The 27437-nt window shown below is 43.9% G+C and overlaps 1 protein-coding gene across 4 annotated transcripts in view; it reads left to right on the plus strand.

Annotated features, from left to right (window-relative positions):
• The window catches only part of GNB1 (G protein subunit beta 1), a 99148-nt gene that overhangs the window by 42228 nt on the left and 29483 nt on the right, over positions 1–27437 (plus strand). The window contains exons 1-3 of one of the 4 annotated variants that reach the window (XM_082418281.1): positions 7891–7917; positions 8038–8249; positions 22799–22901. In XM_082418281.1, the coding sequence (XP_082274407.1) occupies positions 22845–22901 (57 nt within the window). In that variant the 5' untranslated portion in view covers positions 7891–7917; positions 8038–8249; positions 22799–22844. Of the gene's footprint in view, positions 1–7868; positions 7918–8037; positions 8250–22798; positions 22902–27437 lie in introns of those variants that run through there. The other 3 variants (XM_082418279.1, XM_082418280.1, XM_082418282.1) reach the window with 3 other exon arrangements.

Here is a 27437-nt window from a genome sequence, read left to right on the forward strand (position 1 = left end):
TTGCTTTTCTGCCTCACTTCCGGCCTGCAGCGGGTTTGAGAGGGGTATATTTCTTCTTTGGCCAATAATTTTTGAGAACAGTATTCTAGTGTCGTGAAGGTGAAGGCAGTTTACTGTTGAAGAAATCTGAAGGCTATGGCGTGCTGAGGATTACAAAACCTGCGTGCAACTCAGCTGAAGAGTAGATTGACTTAATTTTCCGTACTGATGGCCCCACAGAAGAAGGGGTGTCCCGTCCGTAGGCGTAGATACTGTTTACTTTGGTTTCTGTTGCTTTTCTCTGGTGCACAGTGAAAAATTATATGTGATACACAGAAAGTGATCTGTTGTTAAGAGATAAAGGAATCAATGGAAGCCAGACTTGAGGAGGACCCAGCAGTTGGACCTGCCAGGGGCTAGACAGTAGCTGTGATTGCAGTGGAGTTAAATTAGAGAACAGTAACAGAATGCTGTCTGGAAAGTCCCCAGGTAGTTGAAAATTAAAGATGACATCATAAGGGAAACTTGAAAATCTTAATTTGAATGAAAGTGAAAACAAAACATCAACATTTGTGGGGCATAGTGAAAGCAGTGCTTATAGGGAAATCTGTAGAATTAAATGCTTACTACAGAAAACAGAAAAGGTCTCACTAATCTAAGCTTCTACCTTAAGAAACTAAAAGAAGAGCACATTGATTTCAAAACAAGCACAAGGAAGAAAATAATGACAATGAGCAGAATTTTGTGAAACTGAAAGCAGAAACACAGTAGGAAAAATCAGTGAAACTGAAAATTGGTCCTTTGAAAAAATCATATTGATAAACCTCTAGCCAGCCTGAGAAAAATAACAAAACACTGTTAAAATGAATAAAAATTAATTAAATATGAAAAATTAAAAGTTAAATATTAATTCATCTTTTTTTAAAAGTACACTCTTAAAAATCAAAATGCATTGATTGAGTCATTAAATCTTGAGGTTGTACCAAGTTTTCCAGCTACTAAAGCTTTTTCTTACTGTATTGGTCAGTGGAAAAGTCAAAAAAAATAGTTATAAAATAAGTTATTTTCTCTGACTTTATCTTCAAGTCATCCCATCTTTCATTTGATCACTGCAAGGGCATATTTTTAAAATCTATATTTGCCCTCTGTTGGTCATAGTATTTCCCTTCCCCAGCTTTTAATTTTGAATAACTTTTGAAGCTACAGAAAGTTGAAAGAATAGGTCAGTGAACATTCTGTACCTTTCACCAAGGTTGGGTAATTTGTAACATTTTCTTTCTCTGTCTCTGCTTTTTTGGTGAAGCATTTGATTGTTGTGTCATGATACTTTATTCTTTACAACTCCAGCCTGTCCCAAGAACAAGGATGTTCTTTTACATATCCACAGTAGTTTCATTATACCCCAAATCTTAACATTGATTCACTAATGCCTAATCCAAGTCCACATTTAGATTTCTTCAGTTTTCTTCAGAATGTCTTCATGCCCTTTATTCAAATTCAGGGTTTAATCAAGTTCATGTGTTGCACATTTTGTTATCTTGTCTCCTGAGGGTCACTACATCTTGAGCAGTCTTCCCACCTTTTTGTCTGTCCTTAACATTGGCAGTTTTGAAGAGTTCAGGTCAATTACTTGTAATGTCTCACATTCTGGATTTTTACAAATTATTTCCTCATGATTGGATACAGGCAAAATACTTCTGGCAAAAATGCCCCATAGGTGACCTGTACTTCTCATCTTATCATATCATGAGATCCCTAATCTTGGTTTGTTCCATTATTGGTAATACTACATTTAATCACTTGATTAAGGTGATGACACCAGATTTCTTTTCTTTTCTTTTCTATCTATCTATCTATCTATCTATCTATCTATCTATCTATCTATCTGTTTATTTATTTATTTTTGGCTGTGTTGGGTCTTCGTTGCTGCGCTCGGGCTTTCTCTAGTTGCGGCGAGCTGGGGCTACTCTTCGTTGCGGTGCACGGGCTTCTCATTGCGGTGGCTTCTCTGGCGGAGCACGGGCTCTATGCGAGCGGGTAGTAGTTGTGGCTCGCAGGCTGTAGAGTGCAGGCTCAGTAGTTGTGGCTCGCGAGCTCTAGAGCGCAGGCTCAGTAGTTGTGGTGCACGGGCTTAGTTGCTCCGCAGCATGTGGGATCTTTCCTGGACCAGGGATCGAACACGTGTCCCCTGCGTTGACAGACGGATTCTTAACCACTGCGCCACCAGGGAAGTCCCCAGATTTCTTAATTGTAATAACTTTTCCTTTTTACAGTGAAGAAATAATCTGTGAGTGATAGTTTTAGTCCTTGTGACTTCCTTGTAACTTCATACACTTTCACCCACTGATTTCAGCACCCCCAGGTGGGTGGTCTTTGCCTGCATCTGCGGCGACTCCAGAGCCCTAAACCTGTCATTCCTTCTATATTTGTTTGTAGAAAAGCTTTTAAAGAAACGCTTCACCTTTCTTCTTGTTTCTTTCTGTTTTATTTATTACTCGAGTGTTATTGTGTACTTGTGTGTTCATTTTTTTTTCAGTAATATATATTCTGTTATAATTATTATTCCTTTTTACCCTCAGATTTATTCCTAAATTTGGCTAGGGGACCTCCTTCACATTATCATTTCACATTCTGCCTCTTCAGGACAGGTTTGTACTAGAGAATTATTCAGAACTGAGAAGTTTACTTTGTCTCTTACAAGCCCCCAGTCCTTTATGCAAAACTCTTAGGACTGGATGTGTTCTAGAATTCAGCCTTTTTCAGGGTTTAGAAAGATGAAGTGGTGTGTATATCACACATGCACAGTGCCCCCAGCAAGACTTATAATCAGACACCTTAAAGCTTGTGATAAAATGTATGACCGTTCACACTGAACAGGATAAAGGCTAGTTAATGCCCTTATGTCTGTCCTGGCCAGGTTTACGGATCTCAGAATTACAGATAAGTAACAGGGCATATGTGTGGGGTTATATGGATATAGAAGGAATCATTCCCAACAGGTGTACCTTTGCTTGATTTGAAATTTTAATGTCCCCAGTAAAGGACTTCTCTAGGTATATCTCAAGAGGACTCAGTTTTTAGATTTTGAAAAATGTTGGAATAACAATACTCATACAAATGCTAGTATTTGATACTTAAAATTTCATGATACTAGATTATGTGTGTACAAAGAAGTTCATCACAGAGAGATTTAATATTGCTAAATTAACAACTGTACTGAATCAAAACATAGGCTCAGTTGATCTTATCAGGAGCCTTAAAGTGCCTAATCTTTGACATATAATAATTCCATCTTTTAAAATCTGCTCTAAGGATATTAGCCTAATAAAATCCTGGGAACATGGCTTCCCTGGTGGCGCAGTGGTTACGAATCCGCTTGCCAACGCCAGGGACACGTGTTCGATCCCTGGTGCGGGAAAGATCCCACATGCCGCGGAGCAACTAAGCCCGTGTGCCACAACTGCAGAGCCCGCGTGCCATAACTACTGAAGACCATGCGCCTAGAGCCTGTGCTCCGCAACAAGAGAAGCCACCGCAATGAGAAGCCCACGCACCGCAACGAAGAGTAGCCCCCACTCGCCGCAACTAGAGAAAAGCCCACGTGCAGCAACCAAGAGCCAACACAGCCAAAAAAAAAAAAAAAAATCTTGGGAATAGAACTGCCTTGGCTCTTGAGCGCCTTGAGCGGACTGTGGTGTCCCTGGCCACTGAGAAGGGCTCAGAGTCCACCCCAGCTTTTGTGCAGTGGCCTCTCTGGGCTGGGGGCAGGGCCCATTCCCTCTGACCCCAGAGCCAGGGTCGGGTCAGCTGCACACCTGCTTCAGCGCTCTGCTCTCTGAACCTCGGGGTCCTGGCCTGTGCGTGCATTTCCAGAACTGTGCCCGTACCACACAGCTCTGTGTGAAACTAGCCCTTTCCTTTTTACCGAAGGACGTTGATGTACAATATTACGTTAGTTTCAGGTGCAGTACACAGTGGTGTGACGCTTGTATATGTTATGAAATGATCCCCACAATAAGACTAGTAACCCTCTGTCCCCATACAAAAGCTATCACGATAATTACTGACCGTATTCCTTATGCTGTATATTACATGCCATGTCTTATTTTATAATTGGAGGTCTGTAGAAAGTAGCCCTTCTTGATTTTTATTAGTTTAGTTTGTATTGGTACAGTCCCTCTCTCTTTTTTCTCTCTGTACCTCATAGGATAATTTTTCATACTTTCTCCACTAGACGGTAAGACCCATGTAGGTGGCTCACATACCTGGTTGTTGACATGTGTTTTCAGCCTTAGCACACTATCTCACATTATAGGCATGGAAGTAGTTGTTGAGTGAATGGATGGTCAAGGGATTTGACCCATAAATCACTTAAAATTAAGCCAAGGTATTGGGTAGACTTTAAAGACTAGTGTTTGAGGTGCAGCCAGAGGCAGCCTGAAGCAGTACTGGGCAGGGAGGGTGTGGTGTGCGGCTGTCTGGTCCCTCTGTGAGGGAGTGGTCTGGAAGCTTTGTGCGGCACGGGTTTGCATAGGCAGACCGTGTACAGAGGATAAGAGGGAGGGATACAGGGCTCATGCCCTCCTTCCAGGAGGCTGCCACCAGCCAAAGGAAGATGGTCTAAAAGCAGTGTCGGGGTAGGCGAGGCATTGTTTATTTGGAATATTAAAAGTGTTTGGTTTGCTCATAAAAATCATGATAGAGTTGTTACTCTGTTAAATCTGTGATTTGAATTTTATTTCACATATTTAAAATTTGACTAAAAATTGGTCTATAAACGGTTGTACCTTTTTCTTGAATTTTAGGTTTGTATCTTCCTCCAACTTCTCTTTCTAGCTGGGTCTCTCTCTAAGAACGTTAAACAGAAAAATTCAGCATGTACTCATGCCACCCCTGACTTCCACTCTATAGCAGCACCCCTCGTGGCTGGGCTTCAGAGTAACCATGGAGTGTCCTCCCTGCCAGCCTGCTGCCTGAGAACCGTCTTTTCTCCTGACTGTCTGGCCATGCGCTGCCCCCTCCCCTGTGGGCCCTGGAAACCCGTCAGCCAGGCTCATCAGTCTAGCGTGCTCAGCCCTTAGGGGTCTAAAGGTGGGGCTCACTTGCCACTGTACCTTTTGCCTCTAGTAGGTGTGGTAGCTTTGTAAAATGTAGCCTTTGGTTTTTTAAATCCCTGGTTTTCTGATTTTCTGTAAAAGTGGTACCCCTAGTTTAGGATCACACGAATGTGTGCTGCTAAGACAGTGGTCTTGTTCTCTGTGCTGGGTTCTGTGGGCTGGGCAGTCAGAAAAAGACCCCCACTTGGGTCTTATTTTTAGCTAGAAATGAGTCCAGACAGCTGTCCGTGTGAATCAGGAGGAGGTGGTTTGGTGGTGCTCTCAGCATCCTCTGTGAGCTGGAGGGTCAGTGCTCTCTGGGAGTTAGCTCCCTGTCTTCTCTTCCAAAGAATAGGGAGCTTGAACTTTGTTTCATGCCTTGAGCCACAAGGCAATCTAGGCCTTTGAATTAGAGCAAACGATGATACATTTTTCTATTTTACTTTCTTCTGTCTGTCTCTTGATGTGGAAAATACGTGAAAGGACTTACATTTGGAGATCGGGGTGATTGTGACAGTTTCCTTAAAGGAGTGGCTCTCACCTGGGGCTAGTATTGCTCTCCCCATGGGACATCTAGTGGTGTCTGGAAATTTGGGTTTGTCACAGCTGGGGAAGGGGATGCTGAGGCCGGCCAGCTGCTGAATATCCTACAGAAGACAGGATGGCCCCCACCACAGAGAACAAGCCAATCTAAAATGTCAGTTGTGAGGCTTCCCTGGTGGCACAGTGGTTAAGAATCCGCCTGCCAATGCAGGGGACACGGGTTCAAGCCCTGGTCCGGGAAGATCCCACATGCTGCAGAGCAACTAAGCCCGTGAGCCACAACTACTGAGCCTGCGGTCTAGAGCCCGCGTGCCACAGCTACTGAAGCCCGCGCGCCTAGAGCCCGTGCTCCACAACAAGAGAAGCCACCGCAGTGAGAAGCCCGCGCACCGCAACGAAGAGTAGCCCCCGCTCACTGCAACTAGAGAAGGACCGTGCGCAGCAACGAAGACCCAATGCAGCCGAAAATAATTAATAAATAAATAAATAAATAAAATAATAAATGTAAAAAAAAACCATCAGTTGTGCCAAGGTTGAGATTCCCCGGCTTTCAGTTTCATGGCTTCATGAAGCCTTGGGTGTGCACTCCTGGGAGCCCGGCTCAGAGGGTTCATGGGGGCGAGAGCCGTAGTTTGCCCCTGTCTTCAACTTCTTCCACACCCACTGGTTTGGTTTGGTTTTTTCAAGTACCTTTAACAGCACTTATTCCTCCCCCCACCCCGAGGTAAAATTCATATAACAAAACCATTTTAAAGTGAACAATTCAGTGGCATTTTAGTAATTCACCGTGTTGTGCAGCCACTACCTCTACCTAATTCCAAAACATTTTTGTCACCCCGGAAGGATCCCTGTATCCGTCGAGCAGTTGTCCATCGCACACAGAGCCCCTGGCAGCTACTGCATTCTGTCTCCGTGGATTTGCGTGTTCTGGATATTTCACATAAACAGAATCATACAATATGTGACCTTTTGTGTCTGGCTTCTTCACGTAGTGTAATGTTTTCAAGGACCATCCACGTTGTACGTGTATCAGTACTTCATTCCTTTTTATGGATGAATAAGATTCCATTGTGTGGGTGTACCACATTTTGTTTATGCATTCATCTGTTGATGGACATTTGGGCTGTTGCCACCTTTCGGCTGTTGTGAATAGTGCTTCTGTGAACATATGTGTACATGTATTGAATACCTGTTTTCAGTTCTTTTGGATGTATACCTACAAGTAGAATTGCTGGGTTGTATGGTGATTCTGTTTTTAACTTTTTGAGGAACCACCACACTGTTTTCTTCCATGCCCACTTCTACTGTCAGAAAAGTATGTGCTTGCTAATAACATAAGCAGCATTCGAGCATAATTCGAAAACAAAACTATTTTGTTATAAATAAATGCCTTAGAATTCATAGTTCAACTGGGGGACGTCAGCTTGTTGATGCCTCTCCTGACCCCCAGGTTAGAGGCATGCACTGAGTTTGTAAACGTAATAGAGAATTGATCAATAGACAAGAGGTAACCTGTGAAATGTCCAAAAGCGGCCTTTTCACAGAGTATTTTGGAGAGATTACCCAGAACATCTTTAAGTGTATTGAAATTTAGTTTCTGGGAAAGAACAAGCAGGTATTTCAGAAGAAATCTAGAAGTAAATATTTTTTCGCACTGGCTGCAGTGTGATGAGAGGCAAGTCCAGAGGCTTGTTGCTGTGTCTGCTGCTCTGGCCTCCTGGACACCCAGGGCCACATCTTTGGACGGCACCGCAGCAGCTGGACTGGGCCAGAGGAATGGGCTGGAGATGTGCCCAGGTTGACTTACCTGCACTTAGGGAACAGTCAGCCCGTGGCTTCTTTGACATTCACATGAGATCCTCTGCGGGCCAGACGGGAAAGTCTGGGGAAGGTTACTCTTAGAAGCTTCTTGAATTGCAGTGTTTTTTTCTGTTGCTGTTACTATAATTTTTGTAGTAACAGGATTCTAAACACCCCTTCCCCCTGATGCTTTTCAGTTTAATTCAAGGTATTTTCCCTGAGGCATTTCTAAGGATTTTTCTTTTTTTTTTAAAGAAATTGAGATCAGATTTCTTCTTTTCCACACCGAAAAACTTACCACTAAGTTAATACAAAGTACTAATAAGTAAAGTGATTTGGGGGCAAGAAATGGTGATGGGGAAGGGGCGGAATTATGTGCTTCTTAAAATGTATGGAATATTGTGCCTCACAACCTGAATCAATGCAAATACAGCCTTTTCTCTGTTGCAGACAATTTTACATGTTTTGGAGACCAGACCGGAAGCACTTCGGAATTAAGGTAATTTTGATGTAATTGATTCTTACCAGTTTTTAAAGTACAGTATTTAAATTTCTTCAGGGTTTCTTTTTTTTAAGAACCTGGTTTTTGTTACAGTTTTGCCCAACTCTCATTTTTAAGCTCAAAGTTGTTTTCAAACAAATTGATCCAGAGAAGGGTTTTCTCTTCAAAGTCTTCATCCAGTGTTCAGCATGAAGGGTTAAGGTCCCAGAGATGATGGTCCACATTCTGGACAAGAGCAGTGTTTCTCCAACTTCTTTCAGTAGACAGCAGAAGAGCCCCTTTTGCAAATCAAATCTTGGTTGGAATATCAGCAGATGATACAGATAAAGGTGAGGCCACACAATTCAGAAAAAAATTCCAATATGTTTTTATGAAATGGGGGCAATAAATGTCACAGTGTTGGCGGTGAATCTGGGCAAGGGTGTCCAGTTCTTTGTATTATTCTTGCAACTCTTTGTAAGTTGAAATTATTCATTTATTTATTTATTAAAAATTTATTTATTTTTTGGCTGCGTTGGGTCTTCATTGCTGCACCCGGGCTTTCTCTAGTTGAAGCGAGCAGGGGCTACTCTTTGTTGCGGTGCGTGGGCTTCTCATTGCGGTGGCTTCTCTTGTTGCAGAGCACGGGCTCTAGGCACATGGGCTTCAGTAGTTGTGGCTCGCGGGCTCAGTAGTTGTAGCTCGCGGGCTAGAGAGCACAGGCTCAGTAGTTGTGGCACACGGGCTTAGTTGCTCCACGGCATGTGGGATCTTCCCAGACCAGGGCTCGAACCCATGTCCCCTGCATTGACAGGCGGCTTCCTAACCACTGCGCCACCAGGGAAGTCCCTGAAATAATTTTAAATTAAAAAACAAAAGTAAAATGAATGAATTAGGTGCTTGAACAGTTGGATATCCATATGGAAAAGGTAAACTTGACTCCATAGACAAAAATTAACTCAAAATGAATCAGACACAACCTAACACTAGAAAACATCTAAAAGAAAACAGAAAATCGTTGAGACTTTGGGTTAGGCAAGGATTTCTTAATGACATCAAAGACACAGTTCATTAAAGAGAACATTTATAAATTGGACTTCATCAAATTTAAAAATATCTCCTCCTTCAAAGACACTGTTAAGAGAATGAAAAGACAAGACACAGACTGGCAGAAAATACTAGCAGATCACACGTCTTCTAGGTAACTTATGTCCAGAATAAGTAAAGAACTCTTAAAATTCAATATTAAGAAAACAACAACCCGAAAAACAAGCAAGTGATTTGAACAGAGACTTCACCAGAGAATATAGAGAGATGGCAAATGAGCACGTGAAAAATCATTAGCCATCAGGGAAATGCAAATTAAAACCACAACGAGGGGACTTCCCTGGCTGTCCAGTGGTTAAGACTTCGCCTTTCAATGCAGGGAGTGCAGGTTCGATCCCTGGTTGGGGAGCTAAGATCCCACATGCCTTGTGGCCAAAAAACCAAAACAGAAGCAATATTGTAACAAAATTCAATAATGACTTTAAAAATGGTCCATGTCAAGGGGCTTCTCTGGTGGCTCAGTGGTTGGGAGTCTGCCTGCCAGTGCAGGGGACACGGGTTTGAGCCCTGGTCCAGGAGAATCCCACATGCCGCGGAGCAGCTAAGCCCGTGCGCCACAACTACTGAAGCCCGTGCGCCTAGAGCCCGTGCTCCCAACGGGAGAGGCCACCACAGTGAGAAGCCTGTGCACCACAGCGGAGAGTGGCCCTTGCTCGCCGCAACCAGAGAGGGGCCCGCGTGCAGCAACAAAGACCCAACGCAGCCAAAAATAAAATAAATAAATTTATTTTAAAAAAACACACACACAAGACACCACTAACCACCTATTACAGTGGCTAAAATGGAGAAGACTGACCATATCACGTGCTGCCGAGGGTGTGCACGCGCTGGACTCTCATGCACTGATGGTGGGCATGAAAAATGGTGCAACCGTGTTGAAAACCGTTTAGCAGTTTCTTAATAGGTTAAACGTCTGCTTGCTGTGTATGATCCAGCCTTTCCACTCCTAGATGTTTACCCAAGAGAAACGGCGGCAGACGTCCATGTAAAGACATGCAGCAGCATGGATGCATCTCAAAGTAACCATGCTGAGGGCGCGAAGCCAGACCACAGAAAAGCACAGACTGTGCGATGCCACGTGTATAAAACTCTAGAGGATGCAAACTCATTGTGGTGACAGAAAGCACATTCGTGGTTGCCTGGGCGTCGGGGGTGGGGTTACAGAGGGACACAAGGAGACTTTTGGGGGTGTAGATGTGTCCATTACCTTAACTGAGGTGGTGGTTTCATAGGTGTATGATATGTCAGAGTGTATCAAATTGTAATTGTTTATTGTGTTATTTACCTTCAATAAAGATATTTTTTAAGCTAAATGAGCAATTAGCGTAGGAGCAGGCCCTGCCTCTACCTGCTGAACCCCTGTCTCTACCTGCTGAACCCCTGTCTCTACCTGCTGAACCCCTGTATCACCCTGGTGGCTGCTGCCGCCCACATTTTTTGTTTGTGCGGAGGGCCTGTTCCACTGACTGGGTCGGAAGAGTGACCGGTGAGGGAGAAGTTTTCTGTTACTTAAATCATTTCAAGTGGAAAACCCTATTACTGCTTTTGTAACAAGTTCGATTTAGTGAGCATTTGCTGTGGTTCAGTCAGGTTTTAAGGACCTTATGTGGATTTTCACTGAGTCCTTATAGCATGTGAGGTAGGTAGTGTTACTGTTTCCACTTTCAGACCAAAATTCAGAGGCAGAGAGAGGTTGTCAACTCGGTGGAGGCCACCTGGGGCTGAGAGTGGGGTCTGGAAGTCAGAAGTGCGGCCCGCAGCCAGGTGCAGCCACATTGCCTCCGCCAGCCGGTCCTGCGCAGGCCGGCTGGACGTGCAGAGGCACGTGGGAGACCCAGTAGCGCTCGTCGTAGTTTGCAGGAAGTGAGTGTAAAAGAAAGATTACATCTGCATACTGGAGTGCAGGAGGCACGGCTGAGAGCAGAGTTTCCCCCAAACTTGAGGGTTACAGCCTCTCAGAGGTGCCTCTGTCGTGTGCAGTTGATGTCCAGTCCCTGCCACCTTTCCCAGTTAGACCTTCCTTCTGGGTGTGTGCCATTCACTTCTCGGATAGCATCAATTATGTATGAAGTTTGGCTCTGAAATCATTCAAGTGGGACTTCCTGTGTGGCCTCAACGGGTTTGAAGGGGTATGTACTAGGCTCTGTGTTCGACCTGGGAAGCAAGGTCAGCTGTAGCGGGAGAACAGGACGGAAGAACAGATGGGTTTTTGTAGTGCATCACACAGAAGGATTCAGGAGAAAGGGTCACTGGCCGTTTCCTGTGACTCCAGAGGGAATGGCGACCTGGGTGAGGGTAACTCACACCTGCTGTCCAGCCCTGGCTCAGCCCTGTCTTCCCATCCCACTCCCTGAGCTGCCCCTTGCAGAGGACCTCACGCCTCCCGCTGTGATTTCTGCTGTCACTCCTAATTGCCAGCATCCGGTAGGTGAGCGAGCTGATCTGTAAGGCGACGTAGGGGAGGTGATACCGGGGTCAGGGAAGACCACCTCATCTCGCTCAGTGTCTGAGCTGGGAAACGGGTTAGTTCCATGTGGGGAGAGCCTAGTTCCTGTTCTTTTAGGAGGATATTGAAGTGGGTCGGGCAGCCTCTAGTTGGGTGCCTGCTGTGTGAGTGAAGAGATGAGAAGGGCCCAGTGCTGTGCTGGCCACTACAATAGCTGGTGGCCACTAGCCACATGTGACTGGTGAGCGCTGGAAATGAGGCTCGCCCAAATTGAACTATAAATACACCCTGCACTTGAAAAACTTAGTGTGGACTTCCCTGGCGGTCCAGTGGTTAGGACTCCCAAGTCAGGGAGCACAGGTTCGATCCCTGGTCAGGGAAGATTCTGCATGCCGCATGGCTCCACCAAAAAAACAAAACAAGGAAAACTTAGTGCGACAAATGAGTGCAAAATAGCCTACTTACAATTGTTCTATATCGATTACATGTTGAAATAACGTTTTTGGTTGGATTAAATAAATATATTATTAAAATTAATGTGACCATGTTTCTTTTTACTTTTATAATATGGCTGATGGAAAATTAAGAATTCCACATGTGGCTCCCGTTGTATCGGACAGCGCCTGCTTAGAGCGATGAGCTGATTGGAGGAGATGGGTAGGAGCTGAGATGAGTTAGGCACTGGGTCCTATGAGCCTGGGGGCTGGAGGTGACACCTGGCAACTCATAAACCTGAATCGCAGCTCACCTGAACTGATGGCATTCAATTTTCGAACTAATGGTCCAAGCAGTTTTAATTTTTTTTAATTGTAATACAGTTGATTTACAATGTTATGTTAGTTTCTGGTGTACAGCAAGTGATTCAGTTATATATACATATTCGTTTTCATATTCTTTTCCATTATGGTTTATTACAGAATATTGAATATAGTTCCCTGTGCTATACAGTAGGTCTTTGTTGTTTACCTGTTTTATATATAGTAGTTTGCATCTGCTAATCCCAAACTCCTGATATATCCCTCCTCATCCCCTTTCCCCTTTGGTAACCATAAGTTTCTTTTCTATGTCTGTGAGTCTGTTTCTGTTTCATAAATAAACTCATTTGTGTCATATTTTAGATTCCACATATAAGTGATATCATATGATACTTGTCTTTCTCTGTCTGACTTCACTTAGTATGATAATCTCTAGGTCCATCCATGTTGCTGCAAATGGCATTATTTCGTTCTTTTTTATGGCTGAGCAGTATTCCATTGTATATATGTACCACATCTTCTTCATCCATTCCTAAGTGTTCCTAAGCAACACTTAGGTTGCTTTCATGTCTTGGCTATTGTGAATAGTGCTGCTATGAATGTTGAGGTGCATGTATCTTTTTGAATTAAGAGTTTTCTCCGGATACATGCCCAGGAGTGGGATTGCTGGATTGTACGGCAACTCTAGTTTTAGTTTTGTAAGGAACCTCCATACTGTTTTCCATAGTGACTGCACCAATTTACATTAAAGAAATTTTTTTTTTGGTGGGGAGAGCAGTTTTAAGATGCTGCCTCTAGAAGTGGAGAACCTAAGATCTCTTGCCCCTGATGGGATACCTCCATTAGGGAGAAAACAGTGCTCCCCCCGGCTGGGGCAGAAGGCCGTGTCCAGGTGTTAACTTCCATTGCATCGTTGTCGGAGAGCTTGTCCTCCTGGAATGACGTGTGGGAGCAGGTGATTAAGGGAGTGAAATTTCTTCCTGTGGTCCCTTGACGATTTCTAGACAGTTAGGGATTGCTTAGAGGGCCTGCATGGTTAACTCTGGAGCTGGCCTGAATCAGAACCGTGGCCAATGCCGTTTGTGACTGTGAACCTCGGGTAGGTTGTGACTCCTTTTCCTCCTGTTTACTGTGTGGACAATCAGTTGAACCTCCTCCTGGGGGGTGGTGAGGACACATGTGACATTACACGGCAAGGGGTCCTAAGTCAGCTATGACCTCAGAGTAGATTGTGAATCACCTTTTATGTGATTTTGAAGCAGTCAGGAATCCAAGTGGTGAGACCCTATAGACTTTTCTGAGCCGGCTTGTGAGGTTGGCCTCGTCTGTCGTTCGTTTAGACTCTGGTCTTGGAGGATGGAGCCACAGCGTCTTTTGTCCACAGCAGATGCTCGGTAGACAGGGGTGAGGAAGACAAATAAGGGGTTTGTAGAGCGAAACCAAGAGCACTGCTGATAGAGGGAGAATGGCCCCAGTTCCTGGACTTGGCCTGGGTGCCACGCCTGGTCGGAACGCAGGCAGGCCGCCCCGTTACCCGCAGCAGAACCGCTCAGCAGAGATGTTGGGTGTCGGAAGAATCACAGAGCTGTTTTGCAAAAGTCAAGACATATTCAGAAGAAATTAATATACTTTGATGAGTATGAGTCATGCTTTTACTTCCTGTAACTTTTGTGGGGAGATGCTAGCTGTAGGCTGTCTGAATTGACGGTTTTGAGAGGAGCAGCTTAAGGCAGCTCTGCTCACCTAGAACAAGACCTCGGCTCCCTGGGCTGTCGCTTAGGACATCTCTCCCACTGTCAGCAAGGGTGTAGTTATGCGTCCTGTCCGTAGGGGTTTCTCTCTCGTGGCCCACTTTTCACATCACAGACAAACCTTGGCTGCTGCCTTCAGGTGGGAAGACAGAATCCCACAGCCTCGAAGGAAGCAGGGGAGCCTGAGCTGCGCCCGGCTCGCGGTGGAGGAGACGCAGAGACGCAGCAGGGGCTGCGTGTTGGGCGGGGCTGGGAGATGCTGGGAATGGGGTGGGGGACGGAAAGCACATTCCTGCCGCTCCTAGGCAGGTGCCAGCCAGCAGAGGTGGGCCCTGGGCAGCACGGAGCTGGGCAGCAGGCGGTCGGTCTCTGCCTTCCCTGGGCCCCCGCCCGCCCCCCGCAGCACTGCCCGCTCGGGCTCCCTTGGCTCCCACTGCCCGTGCTGCCAGGGCCCCTGGGTCTTCTAGGCCTGCTCTGGTGCTTTGTTAGCTAGAAATGTGAGGTGGACTGAGATTCACGTTCCCTTCTAGTTCAAGAATTTTTCTTAACAGGCACGAAATAGTATTCATATGATAGCTTAAATAAAATAAGTCTGGGTTTTAAATTATTCAGCACAGTAACAGTATGTTTGCAGCTTTGCTTTCAGCACCATACTTCTTATCAGATGTTTTAATGTGTTCTGAAATGTAAATTCTTTTTTTATATAAACTTATTTATCTATTTATTTATTATTTATTTTTGGCTGCGTCGGGTCTTCGTTGTTGCGCGCGGGCTTTCTCTAGTTGCGGCGAGCAGGGGCTACTCTTCGTTGTGGTGCACGGGCTTCTCATTGCGGTGGCTTCTCTTGTTGCGGAGCATGGGCTCTAGGTGTGCGGGCCTCAGTAGTTGTGGCACACAGGCTCTAGAGTGCAGGCTCAGTAGTTGTGGCACACGGGCTCAGTTGCTCCGCGGCATGTGGGATCTTCCTGGTCCAGGGCTTGGAACCCATGTCCTCTGCATTGGCAGGTGGATTCTTAACCACTGCACCACCAGGGAAGCCCTGAAATGTAAATTCTTTATAGTAATTTTAAAATGTGACATTGCATAGCAACCATAAATAGTTTGCATATGATGGTAAAACTAAGTAGTGCCTTCTGAATGATGGGTTTAGGTGAACAGACTGCGGAATTTTCTGCTATTGATATTGCTACCTGCTTGATGAGGCACATCTCTGTGGAGGGAGGATGGAGCTGGCTTACAAAAAATGTGTTTTTTACTTTTTGTGCTCTCTGCAATCTGTCCATGGGGCTGGAGTACTTTCCTGTTGTTCTCAGGTACATGGTTAATTTTTAAAATTTTATTTCTTATTTTTTGGGCTGCGCCTCGCATCTTGGAGGATTTTAGTTCCCCGACCAGGGATCAAACCCGAGCCCAGCAGTGAAAGTGCCAAGTCCTAACCACTAGACCACTGGGGAAGTCCCGGTACATATTTGATTTTTTGTTAGGCAGTAAATCCCTTTGGATGCATTTAACCCTATTATGACCCCACTCACTCAAGGACTGGCTTTGGGTCTTGGGAAATCAGGGAAGCACGTGCTGGAGTGGTGTTGGAACCATTCACAGGGCATCAGACAAGACACCAGCATGGTACCATCTTGGGGGTTTTTCCACTGCCGTGATGTCTGGGTTTAGCGTGGATTTCCTAGAATGACACATGGGTTCCCAGAAATTCAGTTTGAGTGTATGTGGCGTTTGGCTATCAGTGACTTTATGAAGTCATGTTTAGGTTCTGTTGTGATTTGAAAAGTATAAGAACCTTTATTTTCAAAAGGTAGTAAACGGAAGTGAGACTCTTCTTCCCTCTTATAGAACATCAGCTGGGGGCCTCGTAGTGATCAGACCTTTGTAAGGCTAATAAGTAAATTCACTTTATGTATAGATTATATCTTGTATCTTTTTTTTTCTATTTACAGAATTAATGTACGATCGTTGTATAAATTTAGTTCTGGTAAGAATGATTACATTTTTTACATTGTCCTAGTGCTTTAGGGGATATGCTTAAATTGGAGTTAAACAGTAATTTAGAAGACGATTATACTACATTGTCCATAAATGTAAAATGTGAAAAGTAAAAGTGTCTTATGTGTGCATTATCAGTAAACACTTAACTAAGTGAGGGGCTGTGAGTTTTCTTTTAAAATTTGCATCAGAAAATTGAGAAACAGGAAAATCTCGTGAGGTATCTTAGATGTTGGGGACAGACTATTTAAATCATTGCATTCTAGTAAAATGTAACACACACATGTCAGTTTTAAAATAACGTGTAAAAATTTGCTGGATACTTTAATCCAGAGCCAGACGGGAATTTTGTGTGTAACTAGGCCTCCTCTCTTAGACTCCATTACCAGCTGGTCACCCATATTAAAAACTAGTTACGGTTTACTTTGTATTGAATATTCTGATATCTGCTACTTCTTAGAAGCTGATGTAATGTTTCATCAAAACTTAATTTTTTGTCACTTTTGAAACATACCAGCCTCCATGGTCAACCATTCAGTTGTTTAGACAAATTTGGGAGTTTTGGGGATTGACTCTTTCTCACAGACAACCAGCTAACGTGGCAGCGTGATCCATGTCAAAATACAACACGATCTGCTTGTGAGATCTCTGTGCTCCTGTATTTTTAAAACTTAGAGATATAGAACAGATTTCATACATACTTGTAATGTAGTCAAACAATACCAAGAAGTAATGACTTTTAAAAAAATTTATAAAGAGAATGTTCAAACATAGATTACAGGCAGAATATTATGAAATCATCCAGCTCTAACAGAATTCTGCTAGTTTTGTTTAATCTCCTTTCTTCCTATCAGAGTGTTTTAAAGGAAGTCCCCAAATCGTATCATTTCACTCATAAGTAAGAAGCATTTCTCACGATTAAGGACTTCAGTTTCATTATGACACCGAATGAAAGAGCAGCAGCCCCTTGTCATCAGATACCCAGATGATATTCAGATTTTCCTGGTTTTCTCTGTACATTTGGATTTTAAATCAAGATTCAAGGTCTCTAACATTTAAACAGAAACTATTCTAATGGAAAATTGAAATACATAATAAGTTAAAAAATAGTATAAGGAACTCCATCACCAAACTAAAGCAATTACCAACTCACGACCAAACTTGTTCTTCTGTGCTCTCCCCTGTTTCTCTCTTCGGTTGTTTTACAGCGAATTTCAGACACGTCATTTTATCCTTAAGTCTGTCAGGGTATACCTTCCCACGCCAGGGAAGCCTGCGGGTGTTGTGTGGTGGAGTTGTCCCGCGCCCTGGGGATCTGCCCTCACTGCTCGGGTTTTGTTAAAGCAGCTGTGACCCAGGAAGGACTTGACTGCTGTCCATCGCCCTTTGGACTTGTGCTGTCTCGATTTCGGAGATTAACTTGGATTTGGGAATGGAAAAAAACCAGAAAAGCTGGTGAAATTGATTCAGATCCCTCATGCAAACTCCCCTCTCTCAGAATGCTCTTTTGTCTGGAGGTGAGGTGCGGTACTGGTGCTCGTGTGGCCGAGCAGGTTGGCAGACTCCTGCCCCCGTGGCGCGGGGTGATCGGCGGGGCTGCTCTTGCCCCAGGACGTTGAGCGCAGCACGGGCACCGGTGGCTGGCGTCCCGGGCCGCCCTCCTGTGGGTCGTGAACCCGCATGTGCGTGGCGACTGCTCTGTGGGGGGTGCACTTCGTAGTCTGATCCCTGATGACACAGAAAGGCTTACAGAGCCCTTTACAGTTGTCTTGTTAGTTTTCTTCTCGGCCCTGCGGTGTTGGTGCTGTCATTCCTGTGGTGCAGTCAGCAGACCAGAGTGGAAGGTGAGCAGGTGAAAGTCACATTCCTTGTGTGTGGCGAAACCAGAACCTGAAATTATATTTTGATGCCGTCACTCCATTTTGTCCTTAATATTAGCCCGTGTCATTGTTAGTGACTGGGTAATAACTGGGGCGCTGGGAGCCCTTGAAGTGTCCTTCCTAGACTTTACAGGGGTCTTGATTAGAGGGGCGTGGTGCTGCATTAGTCGTGAAGTACATTATATCACAAATGTGAAATATTTAAATAAAAAATTATGTTAACTCTTTAACTTACAGAGATACTGGGTATAACCTTAAAGTAGGGGCAGATCACTTCACATACTTGCTTTTAAGATACTTAAATTTCTGTGGAAAGTATTTCCAAAACAAGCTGTAAATAAAAGCTGGTGGCAGATGTGGGTCATAAAGAACAGAAGTGAGACTCTCAGCAGGTCCTGTCTTAGTGGATTAGACTGGTCAGTGCGCTGAGTCAGCATGGCCAGTGCTTAGCTGTGACTTTGGCCCTAGAGGAGAGAAGGAGCCCAGGCCACGTAAACCTGATGGTGGGCTTCTCAGAGGCTCTGGGGGACTAAGGATAGTGAAGAGAACAGCAAAAGCAGTTACATGTAAGTAAGACCTTTAAAATGTACATTCATTTTTTTGTGATCAAAGGAATACAAACTGCCATGTCCAGTATTTGGAAAATGAAGAGAAAAATATGACCAATAATTCTAACAAAAATGCTGTCTTATTACATGTGTTTTTAAATTAGGTATGTTTTCGGCCTTCTTAAATAGCTAAAATTATTACACACAAATTTGTTTTTCATTTAGCATATAATGAGCATTTTTCTAGGTTTTTATACTATCTCCATTATTGTTCCTAGTGATATGTAATAGTTCACCCAGTAAACGGTTAACATTTACTAGTTTTTTTTTTTGTTTTGTTTTGTTTTTTATGGCTATGTTGGGTCTTCGTTTCTGTGCAAGGGCTTTCTCTAGTTGTGGCAAGCGGGGGCCACTCTTCATCGCGATGCGCGGGCCTCTCACCATCGCAGCCTCTCTTGTTGCGGAGCACAGGCTCCAGACGCGCTGGCTCAGCAATTGTGGCTCGCGGGCCCAGTTGCTCCGCGGCATGTGGGATCTTCCCAGACCAGGACTCGAACCCGTGTCCTCTGCATTGGCAGGCAGATTCTCAACCACTGTGCCACCAGGGAAGCCCTACTAGTTTTTTTTTTTAACTGAAAAGTATGGAGGAAGAACTGTGAATGCTTCTTGGTTCAGCGGCCCAGATAACCAGTTAACTTTTTTGGAAAAAAAAAAAAAATATATATATATATATATGTATATACACATGTAATTTTACATATATAATTTGTCTTTTTTCCTTATATATATATGATAATGTGAAAAATCAAAGCTGCCCCATTCCTGTGTATTTCCCCCCCAGAATAGCCATTAACATTTTCTTGGGTATATAGAAAAAAAGATTGCTTACATTAGCATAGATGTTTATTCTTTTTATATACACAAAAGGAGAAATATCATTTATATATTTTTCTGTACCTTGTCTGTTTCATTTGCTGTTATCTTCACGGAAGAGCATTTGGGATGAACTTGTAGCCTGTGGGAATTAGGAACTTCTTGCTTCCCGTCAGTCCCGCTCTGTATCTGAGTGTGCAGGCTCCTTGCTGTCCGTGGGTTGCCGACTTCTCTTTGGGGGAGTGTTGACCGCTTGGTCTTGTGTGATGGTGGTGTTGCCTGGTCCCTTCACACTCATCCTGTGAGGCCAGTTCAGTGTCCGTTAGCTCAGGGCACGGGAGGCTGTCCGTCGTGGATGTGTGTGTGCCCCACAGAGGAGGTCCCGGACGGTGCCACGTCAGAGCAAACCCCAGTGCCCAGAGGGCGACGGAGAGGTGAGCATGCTGGAGTGTCCCTCCATCGGTGAGAGGCCAGCTGCAGACAGCTTCTTTTCCAGACTGGATTTTAAAAAATACACCTTCAACATGTGGAATAAAGAATGTAGTTGAAAAAAATTTTTAAATGTCTACCAGTAGGTTTCTCTTCCTGACCAGACTGTAGAGATCAAAAAGGGCCTTTCAGGACACTTATTTTTATTGGTAGTAGAGATATGAATACCCTTTTCTTTAAAAATCAACGGATACGATTTTTGAGTCTCCTGATTGAGACTTGAATGTGGGGACACTGATCGTAGAGAGAGCCGTAATCAAAAGGCAATATTAATAATTTATGTTACTTAATGATGAAAGAGAAATAGATCTAGTTTTGTTCTCTTTGCTTGTGACTAAAGATTAAAGTCAGCAAGTATTGGTATTATTGCTTCTGAAATTTTGAGAGGTTAACTGAATTGGAGCTTCTCATTTTAAAGATAGTTAAGTTTTCAATAAATTAATTTCTCTAGTTTAAAGCAATACAGCTGGGTGATTATCATGTATTAATATATATTCTTTTATAATATGTAAAAAGAGAGCATCTAATTGAAAGAAATATTTAATTTTAATATCTCAGGAGCTATTCCATCTAATACTAGGATTTGGATCTTTACCTAAAGACCACCTAGCATCTCTGAAAGTTCTTTCTGTTTATCTCGATCCTAGGAGTTTGTTGGTTTTGTCCTTACTTTAAAAACTAGCTTAGCTTTTTAGTGTTTAAATTAGGATCAGAATACATGGTTTGTTGCCTAAAACTAACCGTTTAATTCAGTGTACCTGATGACAACATTAGCTGTTAGTTTTCTTCATGTTGATTTTGGAAGGATTGAATGAAGTAGCTTCTCCACAGACTAAGAACAATTCTTTAACGTGGGGGTGGGGAGTGTTACTGGGATAAAACTGCCCCCAACTCTGCCAGATTGTCCTTATAGTATAATTTGATCACGTGTGAAATGCACGTGCGCTGCAGCAGGCCGCTGGGGTTGGCGGGGAGGATGCAGGGCCGTCCATAAGCTCAGGAAACGCATCGGCACAGCTTTCTGTTTTAAAATTATTTCGTGTTCTCTTGGCACTGTTATTATTTCATACATTAACATTCATCAGCTGCAGTCCTCAGAGTTTGATACATGAAAATGAGAGAGAGAATTAGCCCGGTTATCACATAGGGTAACTCCAGCCTTTGCTCCCTTTGTCCAGGGAGGCGCCAGGGAGTCTGCGTGGGCGAAGCTTGCCCGGGCTTACAACACCCACTCGAAGTAACGCCTCTAGGAACAGTGGTGTCACTGTGCTTGCCTTCCCGGACAGCTGGAGTGGCAGACCCTGCCTTTGTCCTCCGAGATGCCTCAGCTCCGCGTCAGGGCCCCACCCCGTTAGGCCTTTCCTGGTAGTTCTGCAGACTTTCATTTAGGGTCAGCCCAAGGGACTTGATGCCTCTAGAAGCCCAGCACTTCCCCTTCTGCTTCCTGCCCGGCCCACCCCGGCAGCTAATGGCACTTTGTGGCTGTGAATAGACGTGGGCTGGTGGGTGCAGGTGAGGGCAGGAACCAGGAACTTATTAACACATACTTCTTAAAGATGCGTTTTATTGGGGAAGGTGTTTTTGTTTTCTCAGTAAGTATTCTGTAATATAGACCATGTAACAATTACTTTGAATGCTTTTGTACAGAAAAGGAAAGTTTATCTAGACTGGGAACTAACAACTATGTTTCTTGGGTCATCCAGGTAATTTCCCCCAGATGTGTTTCCATTTTAAGAAAATAAATAATTACTGTTAATTAAATATCTGGTATATATTATAATAACCCTGTGACTTTCACACAAAATCTGTGATGGAAGAATTCTCCCCTCTGTGTTTGCATAGGAAATTGAGGCCCTTCCTTGCATAAGCTGTGTTTGCATGTGGGGGCTAATTGTATTCTTAAGTGATTAAAAGATGTTGGTAATTGTATCTTCAGCTTTGTGATAGGTTGGTCATAGTTAGGATTGACTTAACAGCTATGTTCTTGGTCAGAGATGCAACCCCGAATTACGAATTACGACATTCCCTTGGGAAAATAAGTCTCTTGTTTAATAGGATAATTGTGTTTTGACCCTGATTTCAGGAATACTGTCTAATGAGCCTGGGGGTGGGGCAGGGTCAAGAGTGGGCAGCAGGGCTGCTTGTACTGAGCCTACTTTGGCCTGTACCTGTAAGGACTGCAGTGTTGCTTCTGAGTCTCCTGGGATCCCAGAGCCCATTTTGGTGGGAGAGTAAGTTGTCCTGAATCAGAGGCCTGTTGGACACCAAACTGAGTCTTTTTATAATCGCTGTGTGGGACTTCCCTGGTGGCGCAGTGGTTAAGAATCCACCTGCCAATGCAGGGGACACGGGTTCGAGCCCTGGTCTGGGAAGATCCCACATGCTGCGGAGCACCTAAGCCCGTGCGCCACAACTACTGAGCCTGCGCTCTAGAGCCCGTGTGCCGCAACTACTGAAGCCCGCGTGCCTAGAGCCTGTGCTCCGTAACAAGACAAGCCCGCGCTCGCCGCAACTAGAGAAAGCCCGCGTGTAGCAACGAGAAGACCCAACGCAGCCAAAAAAAGAAAAAGAAAAATTAGAATCACTGTGTGAACATTCTGATGTCTTCTGGGCAGTCATGGGTTCAAGATCATTGACATGGCTTTGAGGTGCTGGGTTGCCAGGTTGCCGCTGTACTCTATTTCCTGAACTAACTACCCCAGGGTTTTCATGTGAGAGCTATTCTGAACGTCAGTCTTAGGTTCTTAAGTTTATAGTGAAACCCAAATCCTTCATGAAACCTGCTTCTAAACAGATTTTTCCTTCTTCAGCCCACCACCACCTTTTGAATAGTCTATTAGATGTTGTCATTGAACAAAGCTTGTGTATAATAGTAATTATACTTTGTTAACCCAGCCCTTGTAGGCATTTTATACCTTCTTATGAATGCTAAAGAAAGGTACTCTGATTTGTAATGAAACCATAGCTCTCAGAATTTCAATTTCCTTTTCTCGCCTGCTTCATTAAATTACTCAGTCATTGTTTATTAATTTTTTGTGCTTTTCTCTTTCAGATCTAAGACTCTTTGAGGTGGCTTTGAAGAGCACTAAGATTAGAAGATGAGTGAACTTGACCAGTTACGGCAGGAGGCCGAACAGCTTAAAAACCAGATTAGAGTACGTAGCTATGTGTGCTCAGTTTTGTTAATCATTTGGATTTCAGATGCGATGTTACCATTTTAAGGAAAGATGGGTTGCAGAATACAGACTATTCATTGTTTTGGATTGAAATTGAATCTTAATTGGCCCAGGATGTAGAAATTACAGATCCAGGTATTTGGCCTAGTACATTATTTTCAGGATTTTGTTTTCTTTCTTTCTTTTTTTTTTTTAAACATCATTATTGGAGTATAATTGCCTTACAGTGTTTTGTTAGTTTCTGCTAGTATTTTGTTTTCTAGCATATTTTCACTTCACTATACAGCAAATGTTTCCATAGAATTTATAGACATCTTTCTGTACCTTTTTTCTTGACTTTGGGAATTAGCTTTGTGACATTCTTTTGGTCACTGTATAGAGTGTGGTATTCACTTCCCCCACTGTGACTGCTAAGTTGAGGGCCGGAAACTTGTTTAAAAATAAGAGTATTAACAACAATAATAAAAAGTATTTTAAGTGCACGTGATGTGTTCTTAATTTTGAAAAAAGATGTTTCCTAGGGATGGTTATGGCTGTTAGAGCACTAACATCTATCTTCAAATAGATGCTCTATTCAAATAGAGCATCTATTTGAAGATAAAAACAGCCAGGTATCATTCAGCTGTCCTGTAGAAAGTAGGATAGTTGCAGAGTTCTCAAGCGTTACCTCCCAATCTGTCACTGATGTTTATAATGGTGCACTGCAGAACCCATGAACTTTTAAAAGGGGATGCATACTAGGTCCAACTCTAAGTATGGAGCCTAATTATTTCCTTTTAAAAGACCAATTATATGTTCAGAAAGCCTAGTAGTAATTGGAAAGAAAGATCAGCATCATTTTAGCTGACTTTTTCTTGAAGTTGAGAAAAGATAATGGAATTATCTGAGATCTACCGCCAAAGAAGAAACAGAAAATATCCTTTTACTGTAAGAATTTCAAATCTTAACATTTAAAAGATACAATATAGCTCAATAAAAATAAGGAAGAGTTAGTATTTTTAATGGTTTGCTCTGATCAGATTTGTTTAATACATCCAGCCACACTCCAGAATATAGAAATCAGAATTTTGTTTTTCTAGCAACAATAAGTTGTTGTTTATAAGTTGTTCATAAATAGTGGGTTCAGATCTATTCGTAGCAAATAAGAGAGTTCATATGGCATAGGTAAAAAAAAAAAAAAAATCCAAATTTGGTGGAAAAAAAATAAAGGCTGAAAGTCAATGTTGCATCTTTTCTTCCCATTTTTTAGACCTGTTTTCTGTAAAGCACACACAGCCCTCCTCTTAGGGGACAGAGCTGTCGTGTGAGCCACATGTGGAATTTAAAACTGTAAAAAGAAACTGGTAGAATTAATTTTTAAGAACTGTATCTAAACCAATATATCTAAAAGATCACCATTTTGATATATAATTAATAAATACATTTACTTTTTACACTCTTTTTTGGTACCGAGTCTTGCCAGTTCAGGGTCTCTTACATGAAATGGCCTCAGCGTGCACCCGCGGCATCTCCCGTGGCGCCTGCTCCACGTGGGCCATCCCCAGGAGAGTGGACGAGCTGCACAGCCATCTCCACACCCATCTGCACACCCAGCTGTTTGAGTCCATTACATCAAATGGGAACGGAAGACTTTCTTTAACAAAGGAAAAAAACACCCTTTCCCCCCGATTACCCAAGGAACACATGCTTGTTAAAGATCGTAGGGCGCAGCAAATCAAACAAGAGATGGTAGATAATTCTAAGAAGGGTCGCTTGCTTTATTAGGTTGGTCTTTAAGCTGAAAGACCCCAGAGGGGACCGTGTCATCCTACTTTTGATCATGTTTGTGAGGAAACACGGGCTCTCAATGGGATGCCGATTGAAATATGGCATGTCTTAAACACATGGGCTACCAATGGATGAAGGGGAACTCCACGAAATGTACAGGCGCAAATTTTTTTCAAAGTGACTGTGCCGACCTTGCAAGTGAACAAGACGGGCCGAGTGATGCGTGCGGGCGCTTGTCTCCAGCGACAGCAGAGCCGGGGTGGTCAGTGCAGCCCTAGTGGGATGGGCCTGGCCGCGTGCTGCCCTGTGCTGGACCGACATCCAGCCGGGATAAGGCCTGACTGACTGTGGGTCTGTATGTGCTCCTCTGGGTGAGGGGCAGGAAGGCGACCTGCTGTCTTCAGTGACTTTTCTCAGCACAGACAGTACAGGAGCCTTGGCTAAATAATAAGCCATTGTGAACATATCACCAGGCCATTAAATTGGAATTTAATCTAAAAAATGTTGAAGATTTCTGTCTTTATTAAGCAGTTACAGGGATGGTTTCCATTAGAAGACTTCTTCCTACGGGGTTGGAAGTTGAATTGCTCTGAGGATGCTGTACTCATTTACAGTGAGCACTTGTTGGCTAAACTGAAGGCTGAATTAGCGTTCCCTGTGTTCAGTGTTTCAAATGGCTTTTCTCTCTGTCCTCTGTGGTGTCGCTGCAGTCTGCTCCGGACATTACGAAATCCACTTTAATCTCTGGACACTAACCAGAGTGCAGCCACTGAAGTCCCATGGTTTACTTTCTCCATTTAAAACACTCTTGTTAGGGACTTGCCTGGCGGTCCAGTGGTTAGAGCTCGGCACTTTCACTGCAGTGGCCCAGGTTCAATCCCTGGTCGGGGAACTAAGATCCTGCAAGCCACGTGGCGCAGCCAAAACACAAATTAAAAATTCTTCTTATTCTTTTTTAAAATTGAAAGCTGTGTATCATATCAGTAAGAATGGTACTCAGGGCTTCCCTGGTGGTGCAGTGGTTAAGAATCCACCTGCCAATGCAGGGGACACGGGTTCAACCCCTGGTCTGGGAAGATGCCACATGCCGCAGAGCAACTAAGCCCATGCACTACAACTACTGAGCCCACGTGCCACAACTACTGCGCCCTGTGCCGCAACTACTGAGCCCGTGTGCCACAACTACTGAAGCCCGTGCGCCTAGAGCCTGTGCTCCGCAACAAGAGAAGTCACCGCAATGAGAAGCCTGCGCACTGCAACAGAGTAGCCCCTGCTCGCCGCAACTAGAGAAAGGCTGCGCACAGCAGCGAAGACCCAACACAGCCAAAAGCAAACAAATAAATAAATAAATAACAAATTTTAAAAATGGTACTCAGAAATAAATACTGAACTCTGTAAGTAACTGATAGAGTCCCTGATGGGAAACCTGCTGCTCTGGGTCTCCCCTCCTCTTGGTCTTGACCCCAAATTTAGGTGCTGGCACAGAAATAGCTGATTATATAATTTTTGTGTTTTAATTAAATAAGCAGATTTAACTAAGCAGAATGGCTTCTAATAGGATAGTTTGAGTTGAATTTGGAATCTAGCTATTTGGTCCCTCTATAATCACCATCTCGTTGAATATACTCCCTGTGCTGGGCTGGTGAGTATCAGCACCAGCTTCGTGAAGCAGAAATAATTAGCAGTGAGGCCGTTTGCCCTGGAGGGGTCCCCAGGCCCTCCCACACGAGTGCTCACACGCATGTCAGTGAGAGCAGGTGGTCAGATGATGACACAGTGGCAACGTTTCTATTAGAAATTGTCATAATTTCCTTTGAAATTATTCCTACACAAAAAAAGTTTTAGGCCCCATCCCTACATTCAAATTTTGACCCTCTTAAAGCTATTGTCTCATTTTCCCTCAGAATGTATGGCTTTCTATTTGTAAAAATATATACGCTGGGGCTTCTCTGGTGGCGCAGTGGATAAGAATCCGCCTGCCAATGCAGGGAACACAGGTTTGATCCCTGGTTCCGGAAGATCCCACATGTCGCGGAGCAACTAAGCCCGTGCGCCACAACTACTGAAGCCCATGCGCCACAACTACTGAAGCCCATGCGCCACAACTACTGAAGCCCGTGTGCCACAACTACTGAAGCCCGCGCGCCTAGAGCCCATGCTCTGCGACAAGAGAAGCCACCACAGTGAGAAGAAGCCCGCGCACTGCAACGAAGAGTAGCCCGCTTGCAGCCACGAAGACCCAACACAGCCAAAAAATATATATCTATATATATATGTATATATATACACACACACACACTAATTTGAGATTTCAAGATTTTTTTCTAGTAACTTGGATCACTTAGGAACAATGAAAACATTTTAATTAGCTTGAGTAACATCCCTTTGTAGTTCTCACCTGCATCACAAGGTCATTTTATAGATAAGAAAACAGGTAACAGGCTGCCAACAGCCAGAGTGTCTTACCTGAATTTGGTTGTGTTGACCCCAGATCTTTTGCTCTTTTGTGTAGAGGTTATAGCTTCAGGGATTGTTTAGCTTGGAAACAAGAGTCTTAGTTAACACACTCTAGAAGAAAAGTTCTCTGGGCCGGCCAGTCAGTGCTTTTTAGACGTTGTTTCTGCGGGCCCCATGGCTCCTGGGATGGTAGAAGGAGCGAGACGCACGTGCAGGTCTGTGGGAAGGTGCCGGAGCCTCGCAGGCAGGAGAGGAGGCTCTGGGGGCGCAGGGGTGCTGCGCGTTAGACGG

The sequence above is a fragment of the Balaenoptera physalus genome, assembly GCF_965194825.1.
Source record: "Balaenoptera physalus genome assembly, chromosome: 1".
Lineage (NCBI taxonomy): Eukaryota > Metazoa > Chordata > Mammalia > Artiodactyla > Balaenopteridae > Balaenoptera > Balaenoptera physalus.